The sequence below is a fragment of the Centruroides vittatus genome, unplaced genomic scaffold, assembly GCF_030686945.1.
Source record: "Centruroides vittatus isolate TY-2023 unplaced genomic scaffold, ASM3068694v2 contig_912, whole genome shotgun sequence".
Taxonomy (NCBI): Eukaryota; Metazoa; Arthropoda; class Arachnida; order Scorpiones; family Buthidae; genus Centruroides; species Centruroides vittatus.
In genome coordinates, this window is record NW_027122601.1 from 584998 (window position 1) to 597603 (window position 12606).

The 12606-nt window shown below is 25.1% G+C and overlaps 2 protein-coding genes across 2 annotated transcripts in view; one reads left to right on the top strand and one right to left on the bottom strand.

The window, feature by feature from the left end:
• The window catches only part of RpL10Ab (ribosomal protein L10Ab), a 513017-nt gene that overhangs the window by 107272 nt on the left and 393139 nt on the right, over positions 1-12606 (bottom strand). The window lies entirely within an intron of this gene.
• The window catches only part of LOC136984308 (ubiquitin carboxyl-terminal hydrolase 47-like), a 105265-nt gene that overhangs the window by 74964 nt on the left and 17695 nt on the right, over positions 1-12606 (top strand). The window contains exons 21-28 of the mRNA XM_067281241.1: positions 43-158; positions 669-788; positions 956-1082; positions 1162-1245; positions 5173-5760; positions 8615-8706; positions 9118-9201; positions 12445-12525. Coding sequence (XP_067137342.1) covers positions 43-158; positions 669-788; positions 956-1082; positions 1162-1245; positions 5173-5760; positions 8615-8706; positions 9118-9201; positions 12445-12525 — 1292 coding nt within the window. The remainder of the gene's footprint in view (positions 1-42; positions 159-668; positions 789-955; positions 1083-1161; positions 1246-5172; positions 5761-8614; positions 8707-9117; positions 9202-12444; positions 12526-12606) is intronic.

Here is a 12606-nt window from a genome sequence, read left to right on the forward strand (position 1 = left end):
TAATTTTGTAAATCTGAAAGTATCTTAATATTGTTTTTATAGGGACAACAGTAAAAGTTCATGTTATAGATGTGGAAAATGAAGAAATTTCTCCTTTTATTACAATAAGAGGACATTTAAATGAATCTGTAGAAGAATTTAAACAAAGAATTGCACAAGTAACTAAAATTTTTATTTATATATTTCATCTCTCAATTTTTATTAGAATCAATTTGCATTTTTATATTTTATTATTGCAATAAAATATTAAACTCTTTTTTGATTTTAACATTTATATCTTTTAATGAAATGCAAAATATTTTATTAACATTTTATAGAAATTCTTAATATTGGTGAATTTTTTCAGAAGTAAAACTTTTTAAATAATTTCTTTTTTTATCATTATCTATATCAATTATGTTATTGTCTTCTAAATTATTATATTTATGCACCTAATTGGGGTTTATTTTATATACCGATTAACATTACAATCTATTTTAAAAACTGAATTCACTATATAAATATTGTAATTATAATAATTGTAGAACTAAAAAAGTTTTTTAGATTGGTAAGAAATATTTTCAAAACATATCTTAGTTTTTGCCATCAATTTTGTTTTATCTTAACATTTTATATGAATGTTATAAATGTTTATTTTGTAATAATTTAATATCAGAATTTTTTTTTAGGTTCTTGGAGTTGATGCCACAAATATGAGAGTCGTATTAGAAATGTATAGAAATGATTTGAGATTCCTTTCTACTCCAAATAAAACATTAAAATCTGAAGGATTTAGTAGAAGTTCAAAGGTATGTAATTGATCTCTGTTAAGGATTTATGAATTCATAAAATAATTTATTGTCATGCCTTTATTAATTACTATTATTAGTCAACCAACAATTATTATATTAGTAAAAATTGTCTTTGAATCAAAATTTATTCAAATCAAAATTTTCAAGATTGCTATTTTTACCAGGTTTTTGTTGAATATAAAGATACAGTTGATGCTGCTAAACCTTTTCCATCATCTAAATTTTATCAAATTTTAGACCGTTATGAAAATACAATTTGTATTCATGTTGCACTTCCTAGAGTGGATAAAGGTGAGTAAATTAGATTTTTTGAAAAGATAAATTGTCTAAATTTAAAGTTTTTAATATGATTTCACTTGTATATAAATAGAAGTATTGCAAAGACTTGGAATTCCTTCCAGCAGTGATGGTGTTCAGAATTGTAAAGAGGAATCTGATGGTTTAAATGACTCAGGTATGTTAAGAACTACTTATTCTAATAATAATCTGTTGCTGATCTTATTTTATTTCTTTGGAAATAATACATTGCTGTAAAATAATTCTTATACTCTTCTAACCTGTTGTGTGCATTATACTAACATTGGAGGAACTGGTTTAAGTTAAACTGTTGCTCACTACTTCAGTTGGAGTAATCATCAATTTTTTTTTGTAATTAACTAGTAGATGGCGATTTAAGTACTGATTGGCTTTTATCTACATAGACTAAGTCTGTTTCAACGAATAAGATATTTGTTACCACCTCGTATTTTTAAATTTACCCACAAAACCATTCCTTCCCATGTTAAGTCTGTGGGAGACCCTCCTTTTGTTCATTGGACAATAAATTTTTCATTCACATGTGTATTGAGCTCTAATTGGTATATTGTAGCTAAATGACTATCCTTTAACAAATAAGCATTGACTTGGGTTTGTGGGGTGGGAACTTTCTCGGGAAAAAGTTATACCTACGCAGAGCTACATTGTCAGCTACAAATGTAAACAAATAATTATAAATCATTATTCTCATCTATTTTTAGCTTTAATTTAGTAAATTTTTATGTATATTTATCCTATTTAATAAATAAGCATATTTTTTAAACCATCCAGCCATAAATCTTTTAAAAAACAAAATACTTCTGGTTGTTGTGGTACTTCCATAATACATAAGAAATACCTGTATAATTGTTAATATAATAAAGAAATAATCATTTATTATAGTCTACTGTTAGTACAATAGTGTAAATAACATATAAATAGAATCAAATATACATCATCAATACAAAAAAAGTGTATTGATATAGATTTTGAAAAGCAACCATGCCCCTTCAAGCTGATCAGTGTTATAAACTATAGGCCATATTATCTCTCTACGTCGGTTTAGAAAGCTGCATTTTTTTACTTGTGAGAATATAAACCTATCTATCTAACATACATAACAGATTAATCAGATGTTTATTAAAAAAATTTTTTTGATTTTTTGAAGTCTCAAATTTTATAAATTTTTTAAACCACACAATATTTTAAAGTGACCAATCATAAAGTGTGATGTGTGCATGATAAAAGACAAAAAAACAGATCAGATCTACAACAATTTTTAAGTGAGATATCGCAAATTAAAAAATCATTATAAAAACCAGAAACTGCCTACACAATTACGATGTTGTTTTGAATTATTGAGATGCACAGCATAAGGTTAAAAAATTAGGATTAGATGATAGTATTGACAATAAATATAATTTTTCTAAATTTCCTTCTTAATATATCTTCAAGCTCTTGTCAAGATTTTTCTTGAAATTAACGTCATAAATATTCTTTTTTTTTTTTAATGTTCTTAATTTTATTTTTTTAATTCTGCTATGTACATTTTTGTGATGTGTTACTCACATGGAAGACTATTGTTCTCCATAGTTTTCTGTTTAAAATATTACATGAAATCCCATTCATTGCAAAAGCAACCAGCCAGTTGTTGTTGTTTTACATATAATAAAATACAACAATTAGAAAAAGAAATGAACTTATTTCTAAGAAATTCTAAATTGAAAAGAAAATGAAAATTTATTTTCTGACAGATAAAAACAATTAAAAAATTGTATAATTTGATAATTAAATAAGAAATTTCAAAATAAAAATTAAATCAGAATGATTTGATCAACTAGAAATAATGACAAGCAACACAGTTCAGTTTTATAAATGTTTACAAATAATTTTCGTCCTGGTAAATGTGAAATAACATTATGAACATTAGTATGAATGAAATATGTCAAATTGTTCAGTATTGTATTCCAAAATATTCCAAATAGAAATTTTTTTTTTCTGTAAATATTGTGTGCATTAGATTAATTTGTTTGACGTCTTTAATAGAAATATAATGGTATTTTCAAGTCTTAAATTTTAATTTTATTTAGTACTCTCAAAAATGTTAAATTAGAATATTAGAAGTTGAAAAAGATAAGTTATTCATGTTAAAAGTATAAACATGTTTAACTTTTTGAAATATTATAATAAAATAAGACTAATTTTAATGGCAGTATGAAATAATAGGTAGTAGTTATGTGTAATCTGAGGATTGTAAGAGAGTACTTGAAAAAGTTCAATTATGTAATCATGCTTTTAGTGATTTATATCTAATTTTAATAATCTTGAATATAAAAGGATTGCACATCTATAATATGTAGCAAAACAATAATTATGCATATTACAGCAAAATTAAATCTTATAGAATTTTTATTTTCTTCATTATTGACAGATTAAATATGGAATCTTTATAAAAAATTTAACAGCCATGAAAACATTATATATGACGACCATATATAATCAATATAGTTTGTTATGAACTGATCTTTTCAAGAAATGTTGAAAATATATTAAAGTTTTAATTTATTTTTCTCATTTAATCTTAAATTTGTCATTACCTTATTTTGAGTGATTTATAAAAAAATTCATAAAATCAATTTTTTTTTTTTCATTTAAAAATATTACACTTACAAGACAGAATAGTTAATAAAAGAAAATTTTTATTTATGTTTTGGATGTTATAAAAAAATTTGTGATTAATTAATTATTTTCTCTTTTCATCTATGAAACAACTTCATATCTGTTGTTCTGTAAATAGAAAATAGAAATGCTACCTTTATAAAATTTAATCTATATATAATTAACCATATTTGGTCTTTTAAGTAGATTTGTGAAATGTTTTTCTCAATTCATTGAGATATGAAAAAATATAAGCATATATATGTAGATTTAAATTTAAATTACTGTATTAGCCCGAATATAACGCGATATTTTTCGACCATTTATTTTCCGTTAAAAAATCGACTCGTGCTAAATTCGGGGTTTAAGTAATGGAATGTAATTTAAACAAGGACATTTTCCTACAGAGATTAAAATGCGACTGAACGTCAGACCTAGCTCAACCGACCACTTCAAAACAACCATGTGATCTAGTTAGTAGGCCTGCGCTTTTGTTTGCATAGCGCTACTATAGTAAGGCTATGTCTCCGCTTGTTCGAAGTTCATTAGTCACGTGATTTTTCGACCTCCTTTTAGTCATGGGGGCTCTCACAGACGCCATTTTTTATCTTAAAATTGTGAAATTTTTGGCTTTGCTCGAAAAATTATTATTACATCTTTCTTTTCTTTATTTTCTCTACTTTTAAACAATGTAAAATATTTCTATATTGACAAAAATGCTTTATTTGTGTCGAATTTAATGTAATTTGATACGTAAAACGCAAAAAATAAACATATCAAATTTCAACTCACTGTAATTTATCTCATGTTTCACCGATTGCCATCGGGTTTGTTTGTAAATGGGGAAGAAATATGACTCATTCAAGTTAAGTCAGTAGAAATTTCGTACTACTGCGAGAAAATTTGTCAATAGACCCGCTTTACCCCCTAATGCGAAAGTCAATAAATGCTAATTGTTTTATAACCCTATTTTCAAATGCTTTTTTCTGAGTTGTAAATCGACCAATTGACTAAGTTTTTATTTTGTTTTACTCAGAAAAATGTTGTGTTTAAGATTTAACAGATATTTTCTTTACATTTTTACACATGAATTTTATTTTTAATTTTTTATGTGATATAGTCGTGTGTTAGGCTTAACTCGATCATTGACATGAATGTAACCTGTGTTATTAGCTATAAATACCTAAATAAATGCTTATCTAATTGAATTTTACTTTCTTTGAATTCTTTTATGAGTATTATTTTTTTTCTAAATATCTTTATGAAAATTTTGGAGTCGCGTTAAATTCGGGGTTGCGTTATATTCGGGCTAATACAGTATTTATTTATTTAGTCAAATTCTTAATCATACAACTTTAATTAATTTTATATAGTTTCATTTTTTTCTATAAATAACTGATATATTATTCATGTAAAAATATTTATTTAGGTTTAGGTGATAGAATGGGGGAGATTTCATCATTAGATTTACCAAAAAATAGTCCCATTTTGGTATCATCTGATGCATCACAGGACTATGATGAAGGACTAGGTGATGGTGAATATTGTGATTCTTCAAATAGTTATCTTAGTGCTCAAGCTGTTCATAGTGATCAATCAGAAGATAGTAGTCTTACAGACAGTGAAAGGACATTAGTTGGTGATGAATTATCTCCAAGAAATAATTCTCCAGATCTTATGTGTAATGAAATTGAAAATGATCCCGAACCTCATCATAAAGTTAGTGAATTATTAAATGGTACTAATGCTGCAAATATTATTGTAACTAAACGAATTGAATATGAAAGTGTCTGTAATAGTAGTAGTAGTTGCTCTCCAGACAATGAACCTTGTGAAGATGACAGAAATCTTTCTTCTCCTGAAGAAAATACAAGAGATTATAACAAAGCAGAGAAAGATTCATCTGAAGTCTGGCAGTCAGATAGTTTTTATCTTGGTGAACAACAAGCAAAAAATGAGATAGTGAAAAGATATTTTAGAGCTTGGCCTTACACTGATATTGAAACTGGTGAAAAAAGTTAAGTATTGTGTACAAATATTTATAATTTTAGTATTGATAAACTTTATTAATATTTGTAAATGTACAGAATATTTTTTATAATACAAATTAAAAATATTCAATACATTTACCTGCAAGTTGAAAATAACTTGTTAGTTTAACTTTTATTTATAATAATGAAAATAATAGTTTAAACATGTTGTGAAATTACACAAATTTCAATTAAGAAGAATGTTTTCAGATAATGCAATTCCGAAAATATTTTCATCTTTAGCTAAAAAAATTTGTTTTTGAAATCAGTTATAAAAATTCAGTTAACTTTAACAGTGAGAATTCTATAATTGATTTTTTTTTTTCTTTTGTCATTTGAAATTATAAAAAAATTTAAAATTTTTGAAAACAAAGCTTCATTTATAGAATAACTGTTTTAATATTTATTTTTTTATTTTTTATTTTTATGTAGCTATGAATTAATTTAGTTTCAGTGTTTTGGATAAGTTTTACTCCAAATTTTCACATACCTGTTAAAAGAAATTTGATGAATGATAATTGTTACACAGTACTGTTCATAAATCACTAGACATTCTATTTCATAAATTGAATGGTAACATCTGTCTTTAAATACATTTAAATATTAACTCAATAATAGTCTGGAAATAGTTTGAATATAATAAAATGTCCAGATACATTTGTTTTTCAGAATATCAGACATTTTGTAGATTTAACCAAGAGATTTTTTAATGCAAAATAATTTTTTTTATATATACAGAACCAAATATACAGAATTTTCATAGATCACATTCAATAAATAATTCATGTAATTTATTTTAAGTTATATTTAAGCAATAATATTGATTTAACTTATTTAACAGAAGATTTTTAAATGTTTTTTGCAATCAGTTTTTTGTCTTATTTATATAGAAATATATACAGTAGAGCATCGATTATTCGACCCCCAATCAACCATCACATCAGTTAACCGACCGCATTCTAGTCGGCAAATTCAAATGTCCACTAGTGATGTAGCACTACAATATTTAGCTATGTCTTGGCTACTCTAATATTATTTTTGTTAAATTTTTGTGTTTTAGCTGGCAACACTGGCTCAACCATGAGAGGGGGCCAGTATTTAAACCAGGCTTAACTTTCTACTTTTCTTTATTTTTGTATTTATTTTGTGCAAAATAAAGAAATAATTTTTAACGATACAATAGCGATGATTATTATTTTTAAAAAATTTTGTTAGGCTTAACATCGATGAAAATTCAATGTGAAGTAGGTTAATAGCAATATACTATTATACTATACTAAGAATGTATTTTTTCATACTTTTTGGTTATCTGTTTTTACAGTTATCTGACCAACCCCAATCCCCAATTCAGTTGGATAATCGATGCTCTACTGTATAAACATATAAACTCATTATTGTTAGTTTAAGTAATTTGTTTAATCTGATGCCAGTAAATTATTGATACTAGTAAAACAAAATGCTTTTGACAGTAAAACAAAATGAATAAACTAATTTCTATCAATATAACAGTGTTATCATTATTGTTGGCATTTTTATTCTGATAATTAATTTGTTAATTAATTAATGAAGGATGGCATTTATTATTTATTTTTTCTTTGTATTGTCTATTGTTTATTCATTATTTAAAAAAACGTTTTAGAAACAGTTAACAAATTAGAAATTGTTAGGCAATTAATTTCAGAATAGGTACAATCTCAAATATCAGTTTTTATTATTAAATCATACAAACTATGACTTGAGTTTTAATATTGATTAATCCATTAATACTTTACAAATGTAGTAAAACTAAATATTGTATTTATCTTTTCCTGATGTAAATAGTCAATGCCTTTTCCAAATGACAGATACTATGCAGACAAAGATATTACCAATATATTTTATTAACGTTTAAATCCTTAATGTTTGTGCATTTTGGACCATAGTCCTGTTCAATACATTCTGCAATGTTACAATAAACAAAATCATAAATCACATAAAATTAAATGTCCAAAAATTACTATGTGCCTGCATGTATTTCATAAAATTTTTATTATAAATTAGCACAAACTCAATTAATGATTACAAATAGATTCTTTTCATTATACTGTCCAAATAGCCAAGTCATAGGATGATGTCACTCCAATCTGCGTTAACTATTATACCGTTGTTGAAGTTAATTCCATTTACAAAAATATATACATTTTTGAGTCTTTTCTTTATCCATTAGAAAGACTCAAAAATGTATATATTTTTGTAAATGGTCTTAACTTCAATATAGAAGATATAATATTTTCATGATGACTCAGAATATTATTATTTAAATTTTTTATGTTTCATAATTTCAAAGTGGTGTATAAATTTCCTTTCCTTTTATATTTATTTGTTTCTCTGTATAATATTCTAACATTCTGTTTATCTATATGACACGTATTTTTTTTCACGTGCAAATATAATGGTGAATTCCCATATTTTAGCATATATTTTGCTCTTTTGAATTACATTCAAACATTCTTCCTGTTTTTCTCACATATATTCTCTTATTTTTACACAAACAGGAGATACTATAATCACACCTGCCACTTTTATATTTTCTTTTTATTCTATTAATATTATTATATGTATATATTATTAAGGGTAGGTGTTAGAATGACATCATTTGGAAGGCTGTTCTTTAAAAAACTAAATATTTATTTAATATATGGAAATGACACACAAAATTTATCTCCTTTTTCATTCTTTATATCTGTCATTAAGGAATAAAATGAAACTAAATTTTTCATTTAATTTTAATATTTAAGATTTTAATAATTATACAATATTTTAAAATATGTATATTTATAAATATGAAATGTATTGTTTTAGTGCTTAGAGTATATGTGGATAAACGAATTACACTTGGAAATTTAAAGAAAGAACTTGAACGATGGATTGGAGTAGCTGCACAATATTTTAAGGTAAATTTTCATAGTGAAAGATTTTTGGAGTTGGCATCTTTTAGTTAAGAACATTTAGTTGCTTAGTTAAGTTAGGTTAATTTAAAAAAGTTGTAACTGTTGAAACAGATTCTGATAGTTTGATCCACTAAACTATTGCCAAAACTGAGTTGGCATGAGCAATCATGTTAAAAACACAATCTTTATAAATTAAAATAAAAACCTTCATGAAAAACATGTTTTAATATTAATCTTTTTTTTAATAATGCATTTTGAAATATTTTGTTAGTTTACAACAGCAATAATATTGAAATGTATCAGTTTTTACTTTATTTTAAATAAGAAAATATATTTTATATTTTCTTATTTTTTTTATAATGTTATATTTCTAATTTAATCAGAATTGATTAATTGAATTTATATGTATTACAGATTTACAGATTATATTCGAACAATCAAGAATTTGAATGTATGAGGATGGCAGAAAATTTAACACAATATGGTGATGACACTAGGGTAAAATTTAATTACTTAAATGATATTTGTATTTAGTATGTTCTAATAGATACAAATGTGACTGTATGTTTCTATACATCAATTTCAATTTTTATTTATGCTAAGAATTATTAGTGTTTGAAAACACTAAGGATTTTTGGGCATATTGTCTGTTTGTGTTCATTTTATATGTAGAAGTTCAGAAAAATTTTCTTATTTAATATATATTAATAATTTGAAGATGAATTTTCAAAATACAATAAACCCTCACTTTAACCTATCCCATGTTAAAATTTTTCTTTGTTGTGTGTTGCATCATGTTGAATTTTTGTCCATGTTAAGCTTAACGAAAATTATACATTTTGAAAAAAATAATCATATCATCTGAAATTATTTTTTTATTTTGCACAAACAAAATAGATATATTAATAAATGTAAAAAGAAAAAAAATTATATTTTGCAAGTTAGTTTTAATTATAAAAATTATAACGACTAGCGACATCTAGTTTCAAAAACATTCCAATGCTGAAACGAGATACCTTGGGTCCACAGGTTGCAACCTGAGATATGTCGGGAATATCAAGGAGTAGGTTAATTAACAGACCCTGATTTAGAAGAAGTCAGTTAGAGTACAATAAAATGTAAAAAATTTCTATTTCCAATTATGACTCTTGCTAGTGTGTGTTTTTGTAGCCATTTCCTAAAACATTTCTTCACATAAAAATGGAAAAGCAAAGAAGAAAGCCTGCTGCCAAGTTGAATCACGCTGATATATTCTAATTAGTTCAGTGATAATGCTGTCTTACATTAAAATAAAATTATATCACACTTGTTGGGAGGTAAAGAAAAAGCAATATAACTGAGTAATAAAAATTCTGGGCTTATACTAAACAGATTATACATTCTATGGAATTTCTCTCCTCTGTTCTTTCATCAGCAAGTGTTTCTGATATGATATAAAGTAAGCTTAGTTTTTCAAAACTGAATTTTATTTGTTGTTATATCATATTAATGGATGTTCATGTAAACATCAATACCATGAACATCCATTTAGTAATATTGTTTCTTTAATAATGCCATTTAAAGATAAATACTGTCAAGGTAAAAACAAAATATCAGTTGCAATTTTATTGTACAGTACTGTATTTCATAATAAATTGCTTATTAAAAATTTGTATAATTTATATTTTTTAATAAAAATTATAATTACAGTAATTGAAAATTTAAAAAATAAATATTGAACATATAATAGAACATCAAAACTTATAAAATTAAAAAGAATAAAAATTTTCTAAAAAACGAAATAAAGTCGCTGTATAAAAATTTTAGAACTTTCCATTTGGAAATATGGAAATCTTTTCCTCACACATTACACAGTGAATTGGAAATTTCACACTTTTATATGAATTGAAGGTATTAAGTCAATTCACCTAAAGGTATGAAATTTCGAATTCACAGAAAGTTGTAAATGAGGAGACAGTACAGTACAGTACTTAAAATCAATAAATAAACAACTTTTAATATCAAAAGAAAACATAAATCGTAATTGATCTGTCCACTTGTTTTGCTTATTTATATCTTGATGAATTTATTGTTTCACCTGCAGTGGTAGTTCCAAGGACAACTGGACAACTGTAGTAATAAAATACTGTATTTCATTGCAAAAAGAAATTCAATGGCAATTAATATTTTAAAATTTATTGAGTCAAGTGTTTATAAAATTTGGGGACCAAAAATCAGAGTGATATATCTGAATCTGCGATATAATGAGGCACGATATAACTAGGGCTACTGTATTAAATATTTTGGATGAATTTCAAATTTAAAAAGTACTATAAAAGACTTCTGATAGATAATGATAATTTTATTTGGTACTCTTCGGTTAACAGGACGCCAGTCATTTTCACTACATTTTCGGTGAAATTGATGTTTTATTTTATAATTTCAAATATGTATAAATTATAATGAAGTAATAAACAATTTACAAAGAAATGAACTACAATTATTTTTATGTTTTGAGTATGACATCTGTTTTCAGTGTCTCTCAGCGATTTACTTGTTAACTCATATCAAGTGTGTAATTTATATAAACACATGATGAATGACGCAACAATGAGATGCGGCACTATGCAAATAAAGTTTAAAATAATTTTAAGCCTTGTTTGCATAAAGTAAAAAGATATAATTTTAACTTTGAATATTAATATGATTTCTAATTTACAACTAAATAACATAAACAAGTGATATGTAAAATAAACAACTAGAAGTAGAAATTTCAGTTTTGCAATTATATAAACATGAAAATATGCTAATTGTTTTAGATATCAAATGTGTATTACCAATCATTGTTTAAATTCATAACTTTTATATAAACTTATAGAAAAAGGTAAGTTTACATTCAAATTAACTTTGTATACAATTTAACCTAAATTAGAGCAAATATTAAGATGTAAATGCGAATCAGATGTCATTGACTGACTGACATCCCGTTAACCGAAGAGTACTTTTTATTTTAATGTAAGACAGCATTACCACTGAACTAATTAGAATATATTAGTGATTCGACATGGAAGCAGGCTTTCTTCTTTGCTTTTCAATTTATATGTGGAGAAATTTTTTGGAAATGGCTACAAAAACACATACTAACAAGAGTCATAATTGGAAATAGAAATTTTATACATTTTATTGTACTCTGACCTACTACTACTAATAATATATAGATCAATTTACAAAAAACCTACATACTTTAAACTAGACCATTTCACAATATATGAAAATCTCTTAACAAAACAGTCTTTAAAGGGAAAGACTTAATCAGAAGTGAAACAGTTATTGATAATATATCCACAGAACAGGTCAATCAATTCAAATTCAAGGATGCATTGTAAACCCATTGGGAAAAAAGATTAAAAGGAATTAAAAGTTAAGCACATCGTGGAGGACATTACAGAATACTGGAATAGATGGAAGGAACATTTGGACAGGATGCATGATCCAAGGGGTTGAAGATAGCTTATAACAATAGCCCCACTAGTTGGAGGTCAACAGGAGGACTTTGGGGAAGGAATAGGCAGGATACTACCTAATCTTTAAAGACAAAAGGAAATTTTAATTGATTAAAGTAATCAATTGAAATTCATTATTATTTGTATATATAATTTTCATGTTGTCTTTTGTGTGATATTCTTACTTTTTTTATTTGTAGTTTAATATTCATTTTAAAAATTATGTAATAATAATTAAAATTAATAATTTCATTTTCAGCTGACAGTTAAGCTTGGGCGAGTTTTAGGAAAAGGAGAATACCATGTAAAAATATATCAATTGTTGATAAATGAACAAGAAGTAAGTTATATTTCATAAAACTAGAAATTATTTCAGTTTGTTAAAATGATAGTTATTATATAAACTCTTTCAAATTTGTTT